General features: G+C 44.8%; 1 protein-coding gene across 1 annotated transcript in view; it reads left to right on the top strand.

Moving 5' to 3' along the window:
- The window catches only part of LOC138964764 (uncharacterized), a 137,991-nt gene extending 127,687 nt beyond the window's left edge, over positions 1 to 10,304 (top strand). Inside the window, exons 8-9 of the mRNA XM_070336806.1 lie at positions 8,565 to 8,727; positions 9,413 to 10,304. Coding sequence (XP_070192907.1) covers positions 8,565 to 8,727; positions 9,413 to 10,304 — 1,055 coding nt within the window. The remainder of the gene's footprint in view (positions 1 to 8,564; positions 8,728 to 9,412) is intronic.
- The last annotated feature ends 12,954 nt before the right edge of the window (positions 10,305 to 23,258 follow it).

Genomic DNA, 23,258 nt, shown 5'->3' with positions numbered 1-23,258 from the left:
TGGGCACGCCGCAGCGGGCTATGATCGCGAAGCGTTATCTGCAGAAGAATAGAGCGTGTTCTAATTTCTCTGACACAGAAATAGAACGACGGAAATTTGACCAATCAGAGAAAACCAGAGCGATGACGTCAACCGTCAGATCGAGTTGGATTGTGGGTAGACTCTAAGTATCTCTTCGACACAGATCGGCGAACTTATCAATCTATACAGAAGCCACGAATCCCTGTGGAATACATTTTCCAAGTTATACAAAAACAGGGACGCAAAGTTCGCGGCGTGGCAGTCGATGCAACTGTCACTGTTTTGTATGTACGCAGCCATCTTTGCAAATTACCGCTAGCGTGTTGACCTTCCTGTCAGGTGACCTTGACGCTTGCGCTCCACTGATACCGCGTTGTGAAAAAAGTCGTTGATGTGTGGCCACTCGGCAAAATCCCGCGCGACGCACAAAACGGCCTGCGGTGCATATAGCGTAAAACGGCGTCCAAGTCTGGACAGGCCTTTAGTCTCGGTATGGTACACACAATGTGCCAAAAGTTTACTGGGTTTTTTTAGAAATGAAAAACAAGTTTTAGGGTCGGTGGGGGAAAAAAAGGTCGGTCGGGTTACCCTAAACCAACATATATTTTTATTTGGCCTTATTAAAAAAGACGGATGGGTCTCTAAATTTTAATGAAAACAGAATTCATTAGGGATTTAAGTAGGATTAATATTATCTTCAGCAACTTTGCTTAAAATGGCCATGACAGATTCTGCAATTTTCAGAAGTTTAAAACAGTCTTTCCCCTACTAGAAGCTGTGTTGATGCTTCCAATGACTTCCGAGGCCAGTCAATAGACGTTTTCGGAATATAACTCTGTCAGGATTTTCAAGCGCTGAGAAAGAGTTGCTCCCATGACAGTTTTGGCAAATAACAACACGTTGCCGACCAAGAAATTCTATAAAAGTCTGTAAATCATTTAACAAGAAGAGCAAACGCTCGATCGAGTCACTTTCGCAGTTCTGAATATTATATGAGGCATCAGATGGACAGGAAGAAATTGCTATTCACAACACAATGAGTCACGTTCACATAAAATTTGAGCCCGGTCACTTTTATAGTTTCCGAGAAAAGCCCAACGTTAAGTTGTGTGTTGCCGAACAGAAAAGGCTAGTTATCTCCCTTGTTTTTCTGATAACGTTCGTAAAAGGCTACAGATGTAAATACTTTGATGTAAAGAATAATCCTACAAAGTTTCAATCACATCCGATGAACTTTGTCAAAGATATAAAATGTCTAATTTTTCCTTTGACGCTGACCTGTGACCTTGAAAAAGGTCAAAGGTCAACGAAACCATCGTTAAAGTGTAGAGGTCATTGGAGGTCACGACTAAACAAAATATGAGCCCGATCGCTTTGATAGTTTCCGAGAAAAGATATAAAATGTCTAATTTTTCCTTTGACGCTGACCTGTGACCTTGAAAAAGGTCAAAGGTCAACGAAACCATCGTTAAAGTGTAGAGGTCATTGGAGGTCACGACTAAACAAAATATGAGCCCGATCGCTTTGATAGTTTCCGAGAAAAGTCCAACGTTAAGGTGGTGTCTACGGACGGCCGGCCAGCCGGCCGGACGGCCGGCCGGCCGGCCGGACAGACTAACACTGACCGATTACATAGAGTCACTTTTTCTCAAGTGACTCAAAAAACAGTAAAATCCCTTCAGTTCGATAAGACCCCTATCTGGGATTTATGAAACCCTGATAAGGGCTTACAAGAGTGTTACCCAGCGGTAAAAGTTAGAGGACAGATACCCCTCCCATAAAGTCGCTAATTGTCAGGTAATTTCACAAAACTGTACGTTATTCAAACTGCCACTTCTGAATAAATTCTTTCCAAATGTTGTTTGTAAATTCCTGTCACTCATGGTCACACAATAAAAACATTTCAGCAACAATACATTCTGATTCAGTACAAAAAGCAGATATTGATCACGAAAGATTTCAACCAATGCTCGATTATACCGGCGTTGGGGCAAAAGCGGGTTAATGTCTTCTTCAGTACATTTCAGTGTCACTATCTGGTACATCAGCCACCTTGGCCGAACGGTTATGAACTCGGCCTGTCATTCGATTGACTCGAGACCGAATCCCGGTCTGTCCAAGTTTTGTTCAATTTTTCCCCTTCGTCATATTTGTTTAGTTTTGTTTATTTTTCTTAACAAATCGTAACAAACACTTTAAATGACAAAGAAACCATAGATTACTTATCTTTTGGTTCTGGGATGAATTTTCTTTTATGCTTGGTTGTACAAACACTCATATTGTCATGTTTCTTCCACTCCACTTTGTTTCTTTCTTTCTTCTGTTTTCCCATGCTTGTTTGTTGGTTTTTCTTTCTTTATTGTTTTCCCATGTTTGTTTGTTGGTTTGCTTGTTTGGTTTTCTGTCTAAATTCTTTTCTTTTTTTAATTGTTTAAACATTTTTATTTTAGTTTTAAATACAGTACAACACAAACAAACATGTATCAGGAGGTTCATCATAACGAGAAAACAATATTTATGAAATTAACAGTCTAAGATAGGAGGTCTGTTATAACAAAAACACAATAATTTTATGAAATTAAAAGTATAAGATACAAAATAAATAAATTTTTATTAATGAATAAAATTAATAAATAAATAAGTAAATGAATAACGTTTAACCAAAAAATAAATGACAGTCGTCTCTTTTAAATTACACAAACATGCTTTAGCATGCTTAGCGTTCACCAGGTTCAGTTTATATGCGCAGAGAAGAAGTACAGCAAAATCCCCATTCTAAAAATAACCAACCCTGATAGTTATCGCAACGCAACCAGACAAACAATAACATGAATACCGGGTAAACTCAAACAATTAACGGGCAGTAATTACATGACATTTTGACTTTGTCGGACACATATTTACAGACTTCTTCAGAATTTAGACCCTGAATACCTCGGGAGTCTAAATTCTGAAGAAGTCTGTACATTTCAGCGAATAACTGATGTGTATGTTATGCAGTATGCTCAATATAAGACCCTTTTCTTGCGAAAATATAAGCAATGATCAATGGCCCGCAGTGATTGCTGACAATGTCAAGGAATTTATATATCTGCTGATTTAGTGGTCCGGTGTTTGCTTTTCCGTGCACAGGGTTTCTACATTCGCACACTCAGTCGTACATTTTTACACACACACAGTCACACACATGCATACGGGATGATGGCAACATGCACTCGAACAACACACAGGGCACACAACGAATAACCATTTCAAACATTTCACTATTAACTCAAATCAAAACATAATCATCATACAAATACCTATGTTATAACAAAATACCTTTCGTCACACAGAACACACCCGGTTCGGCACTGCACTTACATGCTTCCTTCTGAATCCTCTGAATGTCCAATAACACAGTCAGGAATCACATCACAAAATACCTCCTTGCCATACCGATGCAGAACACAGTCCGGCACTACACACAGACTCTTCCCCCCAGGATCCTTGGAACCGCTGTTTTCAACACATGTCCTCAGAATCACACACTAAAGTCCTGGAAGTTAGGTTAAGTCCGAAGCTCTCTTGTCTGTTCTCCGACACAAGTTCACATCAGCTTCTTCTCTCTTCGCCGCAGGCATTAAAATAATAACTAACTTATTTCTCTAATTGATAAAACACGTTCATCCCACACCACAACAACCACATCCGCTTGCATCAGTCATCCCGTCGCTCTCTGACCGATCAGCCTTGCAAAGTCAACCTTTCACCACTGCACTCTCACAAAAGGGGCAACAGCATACCACTTTCTGCACAGCACAAACGTCAGTCTCTAAAACTGAACAGTGATTTTACCTATGCAAATTAGGTTGGTCGGCTCTTCCACGAGACCGTTTCATCAAAGATTTAGAGACTACTCGGAAATAAGAGTGATTCCACGATAGCCCATAGGTACCGTACTCAAACACAAAATTTTCCCTAATGACAGACAACTTGTTTTGCCTGAGGTCACGTGTTTTTGGCTGGAGGTCACATGAATTTGTCTTGAGGTCACGTTTGTTTGGGAAAACACACATGCTCAGCGATCACTACATGCCACGGCAACGAATCTTGGCGAAGGATTCAGAAGGAAGCGTGTAATTAAGTGCAGTGCCGAACCGGGCGTGTTCTGTGTGACGAAAGGTATTTTGTTATGACATAGGTATTTGTATGATGATTATGCTTTGAAAGGAAAGGGCATTATATTGAGCGGACACTGCTAAAAATGTTGTTTGCATCACCGTCAACTCTTCCACAATGCTTGAAAATCCTGACAGTTATTTGCGAACATTGTGCACTTGAGTATCTGGCACACTTTTTGGATTAAAGTGTTATTTTACATGGATCACATGACCGCCGCTCAAATAAGGATACCCTCAAAATCAACGTGACAAAAACAGAAGGGACCAATTGAAAATCAACGAAGAATCATAAATGGTAAAACTTGGCAACCTTTACAAACAAGGGGAAAGTCAAATTAATTATCTACCCAGAACATTTTTGTTTAGCTGGCTTGCGTATTGCCATTAACTAAATTCAGGAACTCTAAAAGATTATCTTGTCGAACCGCCATTTTTGAAGGGCAAGTAACGCTAAGGTAATTTAAACTGGTTTACGGCAGTCACACGTTTGGCGTGAGATTGAGCGGTATCGTACTTTTCTAGCGGGAATTCACCCTGTCAACAAGAAAAACGCCTACAGGAAATCCACCCTCTTTTGGTCGACATAGACCCCTTCAGCAGTCCTTATCTGAACAGTGAGTTTGCACAGGTAGTTAAAAAACATACTAAGATTGACAGCACACGCTTCAAAGAGAAGGTAATACCCAGGGCTGAAAACAAATTTGGCAGGCATTTGTCTTAGTTTCAGTGGCCTTGGAATGGGAACACATACTCTCACCCATTTTCCAACAGTGAGGTTTTTGCCTGGCGAGCAAACATTTTTCGCCCACATCAAATCGAGGAACTTTTAAGTATCAGGTTTTAATGGTACAGTCGTTCACTTAAATATTGCAAATGCCTCTGTGATCAGCTTACTTCTCCGTTCGGTGCATTTATCAAAATGATTTGTCTACCCCGGTTTTCTTAAACCATCAGAAAGGGGTACATGTAACATTTCCTTTACTTGGGTACATTTTGCAAGTTTAGCTTCTAGCCCTTAAGGCTAGTTGGAATTTTCAACTCGACCTTCCTCGCCCAAGCTGTCATTGCACCTTCCGCCAGCTCCCTGTCAGATCAGTCACTTGCAGCTTCATGTTTCAGATACTCTGAACACTTCAGCTGCAAGGCTACGGCTACTTAGGCTTACTTCTCCCTAAGCAACGTCGGGCCTGGCTAGTTCTTGGATGGGTGACTGTCTGGGAACACGGGGTGCAGTTGGCAACAACCAAGAGGTTCCCCCACCTCACTTGGGCCTTCCCTCGCACCTCACATGCCTCCCTTCCCGGTCGGCACAGTGCTCCTCTTTAAGAGACTGAAGGTTCCTCCCTGCTTCTAATCAGCTAGCTGGGATTTCTTCCCGTGACCCCTAGTTTCTTCAAACACTTGCCCTGTCTTGAAATTTAAGAAAATAGAACCCTGTCCTAGAGTTATCCTCCACTTAGGTTCCTCCAAGAATTATTTCCATCGCGGAATCCATGGCTCCTTCAGAGATGTAACTCGCTTAAGAGACTACGAGCCATACATATTTCGACAGGGGAAACTAAAGCCACCATTTTGAAGACTGGTTTTCACCAGCTTCACTAGACCAGCTGCAATGGTAGCCAGCTTATACTGGCATAGACTGGGTTCTACTCCGCCATCTGGGAGTCATTCCCAACCTGGCAGATCAGAGTGTGTCTTACTTAGGAGGACTGAACAAGTGGTTCCATTGTTCTCCCTCACATGGAGGCTCAACCTTAACTCTGGCTCCACAACACCTCCCATAGTTAGTTAACACAGGGCCCTTAAGTTAGTGTGGCCGGTGCTCTGGGACTTGCCCCTCACAGGCCAGCACTCACACCTGAGAATTAAGGCTTAACATACCGAACCGTCCCTCTCCAGGTAGGGAAGTGCCCCCTCTGCCTCGGGGAACCAAATCACTTCTCCACAGATCCTTCTTCTGCCAGGAGGCACTCTGACGTCCCTTGGGAATCATTAAGAGAAGGACCCCCTCCTCCTATTTTCTAGAGCCTTTCCATTGCATCTTCCTAGCACTCCGTACCTTCACCAAGTCATTAATCCGGTGTAATGGATGCAGTTGTGCGGGGAGGGGGGTTTGTTTTGTCTGCTCCTTTATTTAACGCTGCTTCAGCGAGCCTCAAACCCTTTCTTCAAGATGCTTTCATTTGTTCTCTCTGTTTGCACAGTTGCTGTAGGAGGTTCACACTCCTAGCGGATCTTATCGAGTTTCTCTGAAGAACAACAGTTCTTTTCATTCCGGTTCTCAGGGACTTGTAAGAGATCAGGAGATCTTTCTCCACTGTTCCAAGTCATACGCTAAAAGTTTTTTTCTATCTAGAGGATCCCGCCTTACACCCGGTAATATGCCCTTAAGTTCTGTATACCAGGGCTCCGAAAACTTAAGGCTACCTCTTCACCACAGTCTTACTCTCAGACTTTGCAAACGCAGCTCCTTTCACTTCTTGGTGACCCATCAACTGCACATCACTGCGGAACCTCAACTCTAGGCTATCCCTCTGCCTGTTCTTTACATTCAGATTATTGTAAGGTATGGTAGAGTATGTGCAATTAAACTTAGATTTTTTTCTTAAATCTAGTTTGAATAAGCATACTTAGCACACCTTACACGGATTCCCGCCCGCCTCCCCTCTCACACCTAGGGTGGTAGTTTCCACGGAGACTATTCACCCAAACAAAAAGTGAGATCACAGATCAACTAGTCCAGAAACCACATGACTGGCGGTATGATCATTTACTGGAATCCGGCACAAAACGGACAGCTAATTTTTTTATTCATGGACGCGACCGACCTAAACCCTAGGCTAGCCTATTGTCAGGTATGGTAAGTATGCTTATTAAAACAAGATTTAAGGGAACAAATCTCAGTTTCAGGATAAGTCCCACAACTTTCTTTAATCAAAGTCCAGGAACGGTAACACTGGAGCATTCTTTAAGTCTTTCATTCATTTTGTACTTTAAGTTTGCTTGTGTTTCACTGGTCATTACGTTTTAAAAGCCGAAAATGTGTGATTGACCTTACTCAGATATCTATGTCCTCCTGGGGTTCTCTGTGGACCAAACATTGCATACACTGCTTGGGACCTTGTTGACCTTAATTAATAGACGATTTTCAAAACTAACTCTGTCAGGATTATCAGCGGTCAGGAGGAGTAGGAGACCCTGAAACTGCAGACAGGTTTTTCACAACATCCAGAGCACTCTCCACGCCTCCGACGGGCTGTATCCTGCCATCGGGACGATGTGTATGCCATGTAGCGCGCGCACAATATGAAACCCTTTTCTTTCAAAAATCTGCGTTCACAAGTTCATTAAAGTTCAGATTTGTTGTGGAAAGGATTGCTGGCAACGTGTTTTTATCGAGGTCACGTAGGTTTTGCTTGAGGTCATGTAGTATTAGGAAAACAAAGGTGCTTAGCGAACACTTCCAGTGATCCGCAAGCCATCCGTGGCGATTCGTGGCTCTGATGATTATATTTTTGAAAGTAAAAGGGTATCATATTGTGTGCACGTCGCATAGCATACACATCAGAGTTCGTTCTTCGTCCCAATCACGGGAAACAGCCCGTCAGAGACGTGGAGAGTGCTCTAGATGTGAAAAACCTGTCCTCCAGACCGTCGAAAATCCTGACAAAGCTATTTCCGGAAAACGTCTATTAAATTACATATTCTTACGCCGAATCACATATAAGCATTGACACAGTTAGAGATGCTACAGGTCTGAAAATACGCTCTCCCGTCATGTTTAAGGGAAGCAACCCCACAAAAAAGTGCTGCCTCAGTGCGTTGGTAAGTGCGCTAGTCCATGGGGGTTATCTCGCCTATGGCGTGTGTGATGTCACTACCGCTCCACAGCACGTGGTCTAGTCATACGACTTTTTCAGCTAGAGGAATCGGTCGTCTGAATTTTGCTCTGCGGTGACTGCACCCTCCTTTGCTTGTAAAGCAAGGGTTACCCACCGGTCACCACCCATCAGCTTCTTACCTGTTGGTGAGATTTTTCTATTATGTTTTGCATTCTGTTTTGCTTGCTAGCTACTGTTATTTAATCACAGTCTTCAGCTGTGTTATTGCAGTAGCTTTTTGGCCGCCATTTTGGCAAGACTAAACGCGGCGCTAAGGGTGAGGTCAAGGGTACCCCAAAGAAACCGAAGTCCTCTTCGAAAAGACCGTCCGAGACTATTGTTCAACTTACAGATACTGTAAATAAGACGTCCTTTTCAGTGCCTATTTCTTCCCCGGAAGAACTTAGCGTCCCTGCGGGGACTTCGTCTGTTTCAGCCGCCATTTCGCCTCCAGAGACTAGTTCTCTTGTGGCAATCTTGTTGTCTTCTCTCATTCCAGAAATACGCAGTCTGGTCCATTCTGAGATACAGAGGGCCTCTCCGCCGAGCAGCTCCCCCCTTCCCCCTGCGGTGGGGGACAGGAGCTCTCTTGCTTCTTTGAGGATTCCATCGGCCACCATCACCAGGGACCCTTCCCCCGGTGTTTCTTCCGCCGACACCTGGTGGGTTTCCGGTCCTACAGACCTGCCTTTCAGTACTGGTGGTACGTGTAGGTATTCTCCCTTGGGAGACAGGCCTGGCCGGCCTCTACCGTCCCCCTTACTTAAGAGGGGGTTCGGATATGCTCGTCCCTACTGGGACTCGGCCAGCGCACACTCACCATGTGCACGGTTTGTTTGTTCCTTCCTCAGTCAGTCACTTACGTGCCACAGAGGTTTTGGGACACACTCAGCAGTCACACCAGTCTTATACTACCGTGACTGCTGCGCTTCCGTTTTGGGCCGGAAGGACAGTTCCACTCTCAGTCGGTCACTTAAGTGCCATAGAGGATTTGGAACTCGGACTGGCCTACGGGCAGTCCGACTTCCGGCCGCAGTCTATGTAACAGTCACATCAGCCGCCGGCTACCGTGACTACTGCTCTTCCGGCTCCGGCCGGAAATACAGTTCCACTTTCAGTCGGTCACTTAAGTGCCACAGAGGGTTCGAAACGAGGACTTGCCTACGGGCATCCCGGCTTCCGGCCGCAGTCCATGCAACAGTCATACCAGCCTTCGGCTTCAGTGACTAATGCACTCCCAGTTCCTGTTGCTCGCCCGGAACTTGACTCTTCCTTGTCTCACCTTCCTCTGCCTAGGCAAGAGGTGACACAGGACAACTTTCGGCCGGTCGGTTTCCCGGTTTCCAGGTACGCCGACCGTTCTTTGGCTCCAGGCAACTTTGACTACGGTCATTGCCCGTCTGTTTCGGCTTTTGATACTCAGTCAATCGCCAACGATCAGACTCGTTCTTGTATCCCGTCCAAGCTCAGGGTTGCCCTCAAACTTGCGGCCAAGGTTACTTCAAGATACTTTCCTGAGGGCGCTTCGTCGTCGGATGCCGCCGCTGCGTGTGCTCCTTCGGCGGTGGACGACTTCCGGGCCAAGAAGGAGGAAGACTCCCACTTCCGGTTTGAGGAGTCTCCCTCTGTTGCGTACCATTTGGCTCAAGTGTTGGCTAAGCCTGCTCCTTCTGGCAGCGGCCTAGCTCTCACCCTGGTACCGCTGCTGCTGGCTTACGGCCAAGCACCCCAAGCGGCCGAGCCTTGGCTTGCTTCTCCAGAACAGGCGGTAACATTTACGCCTTCCGTTCACAAGAAGCTTGTTCTACCCAAGAGCTCCCGCAACTTGATCTCTTCCTTCGCACTACCCAGGGCTTCCCTGCCAGTGCCACAGGAACTCCAGCCTCTTTTAACTAAGCAGGTTAAAAAGGACACGGGAGTTTCTTATCCTGACGGCACCCTCTCCTCTCTTGAGGAGATCGGTCGCCAGTCTCTGGAGTTAGCTTCCATTGCCGAGACGATCATCAGGGCTCTTTCTTGGGCCTTGACAGATTTGCTCGACCCCTTTGTCCTGAGCAAGGAACAGGACCCAGAGGATGTGACCACTCTGCTCTCGACCTTGGCCAAGGTCAACTTTGAACAGATGAAACTCTCTTCTCTACTCTCATTCTGTCATGAGGAGAAGGGAATTGTTTCTGGCGAACTCTCGGTTCACCGAGAGCACGACTTTGTCGACCCTCAAGGCTTCCCCTTTCGTTGAAGGCTCCCTCTTCGGCCAACTGGCGTCGAATCGACGCCAGGAGGAAGGAGATCCAGGAGAATCGGGATCAGCAGTTCTCTAACTTCTCACTTCACAGTTTGGAGCAGAACAAGCCTCCCCAGCCTAAGCCTCCTCAGGCCTCTGGCCCGAGCAGGCAGCCTGCCCAGAAACGTTCGCTTACCCCTACGAGAGGCTCCAACAAGAGATCCTCCTCTGGTAGGGGCAGGGGGAGCTTCCGCATGCCTCACCCCCAATGAAGCGCCCCCAATCTCACCACCCCCCACCCACCCCCCCCTGCCCACTCCTTTTGTGGTGGCGGGAGGCCCCTCCAGGGCACTATCACATTGGATGGACACAACACACAACCAGTGGATAGTGGGAGTGGTGAGATCGGGGTTCCGCCTGCTCTGGCACCCTTAACCAGGCAGGCACCGCGCTTCAAGCCTCCTTTCACGCAGGAAGCAAGATCCGTCCTGCAGACGGAGATCGCCGCTCTTTCAGGGATGTGGTTAGGCGTCGGACATCGGACATAGACTGATTGAAAGGCTCAAATGTCCGATTCACATAGCCGCATGGCGGTCAGATGTCCTATTGAACTGAGCGCTGTCATTGTCTGATAAGAACTCCATTCCCTCGGACAGCGCGATATTCGATATTTTTCTTCCAAGATACACATTTTCAAAAAGCGAAGGTGCACTGAAGTTGTGCAGTGCGGATTTTGCGTTTTCTGGAATTCCGAACCGTTTGCGATATGAGCCGTTTGGGTACACCCGTCTGCAGCACACTTAAGTTGGGAGTACGGGAGACAACTCTAACTGGCTCTAAGTCTTGCGTCTGCTTTTGGTTTCAGTTCGAGACATTTTGACGAAGTGCATTGAATTATGCCACCGAATTAAAACTAAGGCCTGCCAAAGATCAACAAAAGCTGAACACCTTTCGCTTTTCAAAGGCATCCTGTGCTACGTTTGGGTCCAAAACAGGTGAAAACACGGCGAGCGTCATTCTTGAAAATTACAGTGCCAATGACAGTGTGGCTGCTGAAACTGACACAACCACGGAGAAGTTTTGTCTTTTGTGCGGGACATAGTGTCGGCACAGCATGAAATTCGCAAAAACGGTTTAATAACTTTTCATGGCTGACCCTGTTTGGTTGCCTTGACAGCAAAGAGACCATACTGCTTTGTTGAATCTGTGTTGAAACAGACTTTTTTTTTTAAATGTACTCAGTATTTCATTTTCTAGTCAAATCATGCAGTTTGTGAGAGAATCAAAATAAGAGTGCTGAAGGTTTTGGTTGCTTTTTAGTCGTTTATTTCTTTGTGTGTGTCCTATTTGAAACTAAATTAATAAAACAATGTATGCAAAAATGTTCAGTGTGTGTGCGTGTTAAAGCATGTGTCATTTTGTGTGTGCACATGATTTTGGAGCCATTCCATGGACAGTGACCGGCACGGTTGGCCTAGTGGTAAGGCGTCCGCCCCGTGATCGGGAGGTCGTGGGTTCGAACCCCGGCCGGGTCATACCTAAGGCTTTAAAATTGGCAATCTAGTGGCTGCTCCGCCTGGCGTCTGGCATTATGGGGTTAGTGCTAGGACTGGTTGTTCCGGTGTCAGAATAATGTGACTGGGTGAGACATGAAGCCTGTGCTGCGACTTCTGTCTTGTGTGTGGCGCACGTTATATGTCAAAGCAGCACCTCGTGGTCGGCTGGGCGTTAAGCAAACAAACAAACCATGGACAGTGTTTTGCAAAAAATTATGATGTCCTATTGAAATGCCTGAAAGCGGTCAAATGTCCTATTGATGCGGAAGAGCTCAGGACATTTGTCCTATAGGTGTGAATTTGTAACAACATCCCTGCTCTTTTGCTGAAGGGAGCTGTAGAGGAAGTTTCCGACCACAGCTCACTGGGGTTTTACGGTCGGCTCTTTGCCGTCTCCAAGGCTTCAGGAGCCTGGCGTCCGGTCTTGGACCTGTCACACCTCAACACTTTCTTGAGGGTGATCAGGTTCAAGATGAAAAATCCAGCCTCGGTCAGAGATGCCCTCCGCCCAGGAGACTGGGTGACCTCTATAGACCTTACAGATGCATTTTTCCACATCATGATGCATCCTGCCGACAGGAAGTGGCTTCGCTTCTGTTGGGGCACCGAGGTCTATCAGTTTTGAGCGCTCCCCTTTGGGCTGTCCCTGGCACCATGGATTTTTACCATGATGGTCAGACAGTTTTGCGCCGTTGTGAGGTCCCAGGGTATCAGACTTCGAGTCTACCTCGACGACTGGCTCATTCAAGAAGCCCACGCTCTGGGCTTCTCAATCAACAGGTAAAAGTCGGAGCTCAAGCCATCCCAAGTTTTCACGTACTTGGGCATGACATTCAACACGATCACCTGGAACGTTCGTCCCTCTCAGAAGCGAGTGGACAAGCTTCAAGCTCTGATCCGCTCCACTTTGACTCTCCAGCAGGCCGCCATCAGGACTCTCGCCTCCCTTTTAGGGCAGATGGAGTCCATGGCGCCGCTGGTCCCTCTCGGGAGGGTCCACAAGAGACCATTTCAGCTAGCCCTGAAACCTCTTGTGGACTCCCCCATTCCAGACTGGAATGCCCTCGTTCCACTCCGGGACTGGTTTCAATCCACGACTCTTCAGTGGTTGGAACCAGACTGGATCTGCCAGGGCGTTCCAGGGCACCACACCAAAAGCTCTGGCACATCAATCTGCTAGAGCTGGAGGCAGTGGCTCTGGCACTCGTGGAGCTTCTCCAGTTCCTTCGGGCCAAGCACGTCCGTCTGTTTACAGACAACACGACAGTGGCAGCCTATGTGAACAAGCAGGGCGGCTCCCGCTCACCCTCGCTTTCGAACAGGACCTGCGAAATCTTGACCTGGTGTCAACAACATCAGATCTCGCTCACCGCAAGGTACCTGCCTGGGAGTCTCAACACGCTAGCAGACGCGCTCAGTCGGTCGAACCGCGTCCGACAGAGTGGACCATTACACACAGCGGGCTTCTACGCCTGTGGTCCCTAGTCCAGAAGCCTCAGGTAGATCTCTGTGCAACAAGATATTCAAAGAGACTACCCATCTTTGTCTCTCCCTTTGCAGACCCAGAGGCTTGGGAGACAAACGCTCTGGACAATCCCTGGACGGGCCTACGCCTTCCCCCCCCTCCCCTTACTCGGCCGAGTCATCAGGAAGGCGGATTTCGAAAGGCCGTCTCTGCTTCTTGTCGCCCCGCTCTGGCCAACTCAGCCTTGGTTTCCCGACCTGCTGAGACTGGCCCCCGGACCACCCATTCCTCTTTATCTGGTAAGAGGAGAATTGGTGCAGCCCAGGACCGGCATTCCGCACAACGAGCCCCAGTAGCTCAACCTTCGCGTGTGGAGGTTGTTCGGTCGGCATTGAGGCATTCAGGTGCGTCCGATGGCTCAATTTCTCTTCGGTTTTGTCCTGATTTTCTAGCTAAGAATCAGAGACCGGATCAGCCTTCGCCGGTTGTTAAACTCAAGCCACTCAGTCGTATCTTAGCCGCAGATGACCCTGATTTAGTCAACTGCCCTGTCAGAGCCCTTGACCTCTACCTGGCGCGCAAGCAGCCAGTTAAGTCCAATAACCAGAAACTCTTGTTCGTCTCTTTGAACACCAAAAGACAAAAAGACATTTCAAAATTGACCCTGACACAGTGGGTTTCCTCACTCATAAACCAATCCTACGAGTGGTGTCGCACCAAAAAGGGGGGGGGGGGCAGCCTGTCCTTCCTCTCGAGACGGCACGAGTCCAGGGCCTGGACTTCGTCATTGGCAGTCCTTTGCTCTAGAAGACTAGATGACGTTTTGAGCACAGCTTACTGGAAATCAGATGATGTTTTTATAAACTTCTACCTGAGAGACATCGCCGGTATCAGACAGGACGGTTCCCGTTCTCTTCCTGCCTTGGTGGCAGCGGGACAGGTACTCTCCAGAACATAACAGTAAGTCCCCACCGCCTTGTTGAAGCTATTACTCCGTCACGGCGGAGGCCTGACCGTGCACCCAAAAGCGGACTCTACCAGATGTTGAAAACGGTGCCAGAGGCGAGAGATGGTGCTCTGGGACACCCGCAGGGCTCTGGCAACCTCGGATTGGCTCCGGCCTGCTTGAAGGCGGCCAAGGGCGTTCTCTCGTACTGAAGCATTGAGTTGTGACATTTTTCATTTCCTCAGGGAATGGCCGCATCAGTCAGAACTGCTTTGCTTTTTATTGCCCAAGTTGGCACATGAGCTCAGCTAACCTTACGCGAAATTTCGAGTGAAATCTCCAAAAAACGTGCAGCACAGGAGCACAAAACAACAAAATGTGCGTTTTGGCCTCAAAATGCACATCTTGCATGTGCGCGGTGAATTTTGCTCACTCAATCGACTATCGGGTTCAACTGAACTGCAAAAGCTAGTTTCGAGGCGTTCCAATCAGAATGTTTGTCTGGAACTTAGAACTATTCAGCTATGCGATACTTTTTTTGCACAGTGTAGTTAAAAAATAAAATTTTAAAACTTGACCACGAAGACACGCTGCTTGAAGTTCAGGGCTCGCATTGCCTGTAATCAAATCTCACTAGGTATAGGTCCCCATGCAAAATGGGTCTGTGTGTACTGTCAAAATAATGATTTTCGCGAGCAGTAAAAACAAACTGAAATAAGTAAGCATTACTTTGATAAAAATGAAAGTCAAATATTGGATTTAACTATTTGAGGTTTAAGTTGCAGAATGTGTTATTTTCACTCGTTTTCACTTGGTAATGACCTTGTTGTGACCTTGAAATATTACGAGAGTCAACTATATTTGCGTAATGACCAGCATTCATATATCCGTAGACGTGTGTAAAGTTTCAAAGCTCTAACTTAAAAAATGCCTGAATAAAGAAAACTTAGTGTTAAGTTGTTACCCCCCGCGGGTTAGGGGGAAGAATTTACCCGATGCTCCCCAGCATGTCGTAAGAGGCGACTAACAGATTCTGTTTCTCCTTTTAAGTGTTTCTTGTATAGAATATATAGAATTTTTGTAAAGATTTTTAGTCAAGCAGTATGTAAGAAATGTTATGTCCTTTGTACTGGAAACTTGCATTCTCCTTTAAGCCAAAAGTCACCATTAAGTTGCTCTACTTTGCTGGTGCATTGCTAAATGTATAGAGATTCACTTTAAAAGTAAAAAATGGGATTCTGGAAACTTTGCGTCTCACACTGAACTCGGCCGAAAACGTCTCACACGCTTTACCGGGCAAGATTGGAAGGTTGGAAGGTCATAGTGACAAAGTATATGGCTCAAATCCATTCATATTTTACATATATCATGCCAAGACATCACACTTGATGAAAATATATCAATTGAAGCCAAACAACAATACCTGTCTTGTGTGAATTTATTTTTAATCAAAACTCACCTAAATTTTGGATGACGTCATTACAGGATTTAGGGTAGGGTTGGTAATAATGCCACTGCCACCAGCATTCTCGGCCAAAGCAGTCGCAAATTGTTTTGTGATAATCAGAAGATACCAACTAACACATTTATATGTAAAAAGTACTAGTTTGAGTTCGTAATTTGGCTGAGAACTTCTTTTATCAGCGGCAAGCGTCTGAAATGCTCGTGCATCACTTTTCAGGGTATAGTTGAATTTTGACTGAGAAGAGAAAGTGCGCCCTTGAATATTTCTTGTTAACATCGATTTTTATGTTCGGCAGGCCCCAAGCTTCCCAAAAATACCCATCTGGTAGAGTCCGCTTTTGGGTGCACGGTCAGCCCTCCGCCGTGACGGAGTATATCTGCTTATATGTGATTCCGCGTAAGAATATGTAATTTAATCGAAAATTTCAATAATAAATGTTCATTTGATTAATATACTTACCCCAATCACATAGTTAATTCCCTCCCACCGCACTATAGTTTCTATGCATTCTATAAAGTCGTATGACTAGACCACGTGCTGTGGAGCGGTAGTGACGTCACACACGCCATAGGGGAGATAACCCCCATGGACTAGCGCACTTACCAACGCACTGAGGCAGCACTTTTTTTGTGGGGTTGCTTCCCTTAAACTTGACGGGAGAGCGTATTTTCAGACCTGTAGCATCTCTAACTGTGTCAATGCTTATATGTGATTCGGGTAAGTATATTAATCAAATGAAAATTTATTATTGAAATTTTCGATTTTTGTTGAGCTTGAAGAAATTTTACAGTGATGTGAAAAGTGGATCATCTGAACATTTTCTTTTTTTTGTCCTTTTATGTATTTATTTTATTTTATTTTATTTGTGTGTGTGCATGACCTTGAAAATTGTACCTGTCATTTGGCTGTCAGAACTTAAGTTCTACAATTTATTGAGGCTTTTGCATTTACCTCATGCATTAGGATACCATTCTGGTGTGTTTCAGTTCCTTTACATCAATTTCCTCTGAAGTTGTATAAATAGGTTGTTTAAGGGCAGTTTTGTCTTTGCACTCTATAATGACTACAACTTTAAAGATGCACTTTCAGAGTTTAAAAACAAAGCCATGCACTCTCTCTATCATTTGTGCATTTGCTGTGTTCGAAATGTCTTCTGTTAATTTCTCTTGTTTAATAATTTATGTAAAATTGATAAGGTCTTTGATTTTCAAAAGGATTTTGCAATGCTTAGAGCCAGACCCTGGAACTGAGCATTAACCGTTTACTGAGTACAAGTTCTTGGAGTGTTCATGTCTTGCTCTCCTGTCAAAACCCAGGCATTGAAGAGAGAAAAAAGATGAAACAGTTCTTGTTAACCTACAAGTAGGACATTATTATTGAAATTATCCCATTTTACCTTTATTTCTACACACACAAAACATTACAAATAGTTGACATTCCGGACTTCAACTACAAATTCTTCAGCCTTTTTGGTCAAATGAATTTATACTGAATTTGAACGAATAAATTATTTCATTCATGTCACAGAAATGTTTCCAGTAAAAATGTGCCTAGAAACAAGGCAAGGAAACGAGAAATAAGTTTTATTACAGAACAAGTAACGCAAGCAATACAGAATGTTGTTGCAAGTTGTATTGAATGAATATTGAGACCACTGGTTGTGATTTTGGTGAGATCCAATTGTTTTTAGATAGTTTCAGGAAAAGATTCCTGTCGGTTGTTTTGTTAAAGAGATATATAATATAATTCTCTCTTTAACAGTACTGTCCTCAAGCTATTCCAATTCTTGTATATTCAAAGTGGCATTTAGTCATGTGTGTGAGTATATGTGTCCTTGCTGGGATGTGTTTGACAACCTTAACAACTTATTGATGTGATATTTGGCCAGCATTATTCGAGACATTATATGCCACTTGGGTGGATCCCAGACTGTTAGTACTTGATGTCTCTTCAATATTCCATGCTGAACTGTTGTAGACGCTTTCCTTTACCAGAAACATAAAGATCTTCTATCTAGAATGTATTCAGGACAATCAAACTTAGGTCACCTTTTGGTCACCTTTTTCCCCATGTACTCTGATATGAAATATTTTGTTGGACATTTTGTAAGGTGCATGGCTGAAAAACAAGAGATTATTGAGGTTGTAAGATAATATATATTGTATAGCTTTTTGTGATTAATGCATTGCTGTCGTTGTGCACATTTGCCTATGCAAAGTGAGCAATAAACGTTGCCTGTTTGAGTGCGTCTGTGTCATTGTGTTAAATATGTTCAGCTTATGTGTCATTGTATTGAATGTCTTCAGCTTGTGTGGAATATGTTGTGAGAAGAGACCACTAAAACTTCCAGGTCAGAGCAACTGACATTATGCCTCACATAGGATCAACCCTTTCAAGGTTTGTTGCCTGTGCCACTCCTAGTAAAGATGAATTATACTCAGCCAAGTTATTAATGTTGATACTAATTTGTTGTTGTTGTTGGGTGTTTTTTTGGGGGGATTGTGGAATTCCTGTGTATTGGGTTCATCATCTTCCTTGTATTTTGAAAGTAAAAAATGACAGACCAAAAGTGTCCATCCCGGGCCAGTTTCTGTAGTGACCTTGGTACTGGCTCTAACGACTAGCTCATTTCCACACAAATAGCTGAATGAATCAGGATCCACAAGACTGCTGGTGTGCACTCTGATTGCGGTCGGAGATAATCTCACCTACTGTATTACCAGCCTTTTATGATGTCTCACCTGTCCATGAATGCTACTGACAGTCGGTTGTGGTCATAGCAATCACACAACAATCAGTGCTTCCATGCTTCTCACTGCCTTGTCCCTGAATTTTGTCAGGTACCCGGTTCATCACTTTTAAAAAAAACTCAAATCCTGACAACAGCTGCAAGCGCTTGACAGTTCACATTTTAACAGATACATTGTACATAAAGTTAGTAGAAGTGCAATGCCTTTGGCATAGTCGTTCACCAGCAAAGGGTCATACCCCTGGCAATGGACAAGTGGGCCATCTGATTCACATGCACGAACACATAAGCACACACACGCACACAAAAACAAATACGCATGCACACATCATCGACCCACTAACTCACTCACACAAAGTCTCTCTCTCTCTCTCTCTCTCTCTCTCTCTCTCTCTCTCTCTTGACCTTTTCGCAGACAACTCGTCTCTTTACACGTCCGGTAAAAGTTTACAATCTATTGAAACCTCTCTTCAAACGAGTTTGAACAACATATTTGATTGGTGTAAACAAAACTCAATGATTATACACCCAGGCAAAACTAAATGCATGGTGATCACAACACGACAGAAACACCAACTCGCTCCTCTGAATCTTCATCTCAGTTTAAATGAGTCACCCATTGAGCAAGTAACCAGCCATCGTGTTCTCGGGGTCACCATAGACGCTGAATTAAAGTGGCAGTCCCACCTCAACCGTGTTACCAAAACCTTATCTAAAAACTTGTTCCTTCTCTCCAAATTAAAGCATTACGCTGATACCTCAGCACTCAAGTTGTTTTATTTTGGTCATATTTTACCTCACCTGAATTATGCATCTACACTTTGGGATGGTTGTAGCGATGTTCACTTAAAAAAAGTCAATTCTCTTCACCGTCGCGCAGCTAAACTTATCATGCCGGGTCCACAAACATCAACAGATCAAAAGCTTAGCAGCCTTAATTTTCTATCACTTAAAGATCAGTTATTATTTAATAAGGCTCTTTTAATGTTTAAGGTACAAATAAACGAGACCCCACAGTACATGCGATCATTATTTCAGAAAGCAACAGACAGATATGGCTCAAACAAATTAATTTCCCCGCTACCCCGTATTGATTTATATAAAACCAGTTTAGCGTTTTCGGGCTCAACAATTTGGAATTCGCTACCATGTGAGATAAAGGGGTCAAGCACGATTAAACACTTCAAAGCGCAGCTTCGCAAATATCTGTTGTCACGAACAGTTACATTCTGAAGCTGTTTCTAGCAAGAATGCATTGCTATCACTAACCTCTATATATTTTGTTGATGATGATAATGATGTCGACGATGATGATGATGATGATGATGATGATGAAGTTGTTGTTGTGTGTGTGTGTCCGTGTGCGTGTGTGTGTGTGTGTGTGTGTGTGTGTGTGTGTGTGTGTATGTGTGTGTGCGCATATGTGTATGTGTGTGTGTATGTATGTATGTATGTGTGTGTGTGTGTGAGTGTGTGCGTGTGTGTGTATGTATGTGTGTGTGTGTGTTTGTGTGAGTGTGTGTGTTGTATTGAGTGCGAACGTGATTGCAGGCATGCGGCGCGCGTGTGTGTGCGAGTCGAATTTTCTTTTCCTTTGTATTATCTTGACATACATGTACATTTCAATGTTCTATTATGCATTATGTAGTCGTATAGGTAATGTTGTAGTTAGTAATACTGTATGATTGCGATTGACAATTGTCCTTTTATTGTCTTTATCTTTATGTCTTAGTTTAGCAGGGACAGATTGTAAGACTAGGCGTGAGCCTAAAATCTCCATCCTTGAGTAATAAAGTTCGTTCGTTCGTTCGTTCGTTCGTTCGTTCTCTCTCTCTCTCTCTCTCTCTCTCTCTCGAGTAGTCCCTCTCTGGGCGAGGGATGGTTGAAAAGAAGCTCGTTTATATTGCTTATGCCACAACCCTCGTAAAATAAAATAAAATTTGACTATTTGAAAATAAAATTTGATTTGATTTGATCTCTCTCTCTCTCTCTCTCTCTCTCTCTCTCTCTCTCTCTCTCTCTCAATTTATACAGTCGATGCACAGGTGTCTAGAAGAAAATGTAAGTTTTACGCCCTCACGGCAAAGCCATTATAGGGGCATACTTACTTACTTACTGCCTTTCACGCCTGGTGGCGTGTAGGGCAGCGACAAAGGACCTCCACTTTTGTCTGTCTCTTGCAAGCCTTTCCAGGGTCGCCCAGGAGTGGTTGAGGTCCTTTGATTCCTCCTCCACTGTTCGTCTCCAAGTCTGGTTGGGTCTTCCCCGCTTCCTCTTTCCTTCTGGGGTCCATCGAAGTGCCACCTTCGGAATGGAGTCGTTTTCCATTCGTAGTACATGGCCAATCCATCTCCATCTTCTCTGGGTTATGAGTGTCTCCATTTCTTCCATGTTGCATCGTTGGAGAAGGTCGTTGTTGGAGATCTTTCTGGGCCAGAATATTCTCAAGATCTTTCTGAGGCAGGTGGTGTGGAATGACGACAGTTTTGCTGCATCCGACTTCGTCATGCGCCAGCATTCCGACCCATACATGAGGGTAGACATCACACAGCTTCTGTATAGCTTGAGTTTTGTGTGAGTGCTGTACTGGGCTGATTTCCATGTGTTGTTCATGGTCCGCATGACATTTCTTGCCTTGTTCAGTCTGCTTTTGATGTCCTTCTCGGCGCCTCCGTCCTTTCGGATGATGCTGCCCAGGTAAGTAAACTGTTCTGTTTGCGGTAAGTCGGCGCCATAGGCTTTCACTGGGGTAGGTCTTTCGGCGTTGAGTAGCATGGTCTCGGTCTTCTTTTGGCTGACACTAAGTCCAATTTGGCCTCCAAACATACACAATCGGTCGGTCTTCTCTTGGATGTGTTTATGTGTATGTGATAGCAGTGCCAAGTCATCTGCAAAGTCCAGGTCGTCTAAGAAGGAGAAGAGAGTCCATCGTATTCCTCTCTGAGCGTCTTTCGTGGTGTTCCTCATCACCCAGTCGATGGCAAGGTTGAATAAAACCGATGACATCACACAACCTTGCCTGACCCCTGTTTTCACTTGGAAACTGATGTTGTTGTCTCCGACCGTGCAAGAATAGTTCTGGTAAAAACTCCTGACCAGTTGCACCATTTTCTGGGGTATTCCATAGTGCCTGAGAATCTTCCATAGGCTGTCCCTGTGAACGCTGTCAAATGCTTTCTGGAAATCCACAAAGTTGATGTATAGTTGCCTTTGCCACTCTGTGCACTGCTCAATGATGTTTCTGAGTGCAAAAATCTGATCCATGCATCCTCTGTTTTTTCTGAATCCAGCTTGTTCCTTTCTCAGTGTCTTGTCCACGCTGTCTGAAATCCTCTGTATGATGATTTTGGCGAGGATCTTGCTTGGTACAGATAGTAATGTAATGCCCCGCCAGTTATTACAGTCGTTCAGTGCACCTTTCTTAGGCAGTTTGATGATAATGCCTTTTGTCCACTCGCTGGGGACCTCTTCCTTCTTCCAGATCTCTTCAAACAGTGGTTGTAATATTGCTGCTGATGTCTCTGGGTCAGTCTTGAAAAGCTCTGCATTCAAGCAGTCTCCTCCCGGCGCTTTGTTGTTTTTCAGGGTCTTAATTGCTCTGATTATTTCTTCCTTCGTGGGCGGCTCTGTGTTGATGTCCAGATCTTCCTCAGCTTCCTCTATTTCTGGTGTGTCTTCAGGATCTGGTCTGTTTAGCACTTCCTGAAAGTGTTCAGCCCACCTCTCTTCAATTTCCTTCTCTGTTGTTAGGAGTTTGCCTTGCTTGTCTTTCACTGGGCCTGCGCTTGCTGATTTAAACTTGCCGCTTATCTGTTTTGTGATCTTATACAGGCTTCCTTGTTCTCCTTTGGTGGCTGCTTCTTCTGCCTGTGTAGCAAGTTCTTCCATGTATTCCCTTTTGTTCTTCCTGGCCAGTCTTTTCACTTTCTTGTGGGCTTCAGAGTACTCCTGTTGGTATCGTTCCTTCAGTCGTGCTGATTTTGCATCTGTCACTTTCTTCTTGATGTTTCGTCTCTCCTCGATGGCAGTCCATGTTTCCTGCTGGATCCACTCTTTGCCTTTCTGCCCAGTCCTGTATCCCAAACATGTCTGACTGCTTTCTGTGTAGATCCCTTCAATTCTTTTCCAAGCAGCGTCAACATTTGTATTACCAGTATTCTCCTCTTCTTCTTGTAGTTCTTGCAGCGCTTGGAATTTGTTCTTTAGTTCTAAGGAGAACGTTGTTTTGATTTGGGGCATTTTCAATTTGTCGATGTTGAAGCGCTGTGATCGTTTCGTCTTTGTTCCAGTCTTCCTCAGCTTTAGCTTGATGTTTGCTACCACCAGGGCCCGTATGCATGAACTAGAAGTAAGAAACACTGGAAGTAGAGGCCTCTTTTCGAAGTGGGAACTCCCGAAGTCAACTTTCTAACACTGTTCACAATGCATGAACTGACTTGAACGCCAAAGTAGTGACAGCGAGAGTATTAAGGTCAAGGTCGGGGAAATTGGGGGAATCCCTACTAATACGCATGCGCACGTTTCTATCAACATGGCAGTCAACGAAAATGGCAAGGCACGTGTGCCGCTCAAAAAGAAAGTAGACACGGAGGGGCGTTCTGCGCCTTTTTCAGATGGTGAAATTGCTGTACTCTTGACAGAAGTGTTTTACGAAAGAACGGTTATTCTGTCCAAATTTCAGAACAGTCTAACTGTTAAACATAAAGACGCTGTCTGGTCCAAAATTGCCAAAGAAGTGTCGGTCTCTCTCTCTCTCTATCTCTCTCTCTCTCTCTCTCTCTCTCTCTC

The sequence above is a fragment of the Littorina saxatilis genome, linkage group LG4, assembly GCF_037325665.1.
Source record: "Littorina saxatilis isolate snail1 linkage group LG4, US_GU_Lsax_2.0, whole genome shotgun sequence".
NCBI lineage: Eukaryota > Metazoa > Mollusca > Gastropoda > Littorinimorpha > Littorinidae > Littorina > Littorina saxatilis.
Note: the sequence above shows the minus strand (reverse complement) of the source record. Positions and strands in the feature narration are given on the sequence as shown.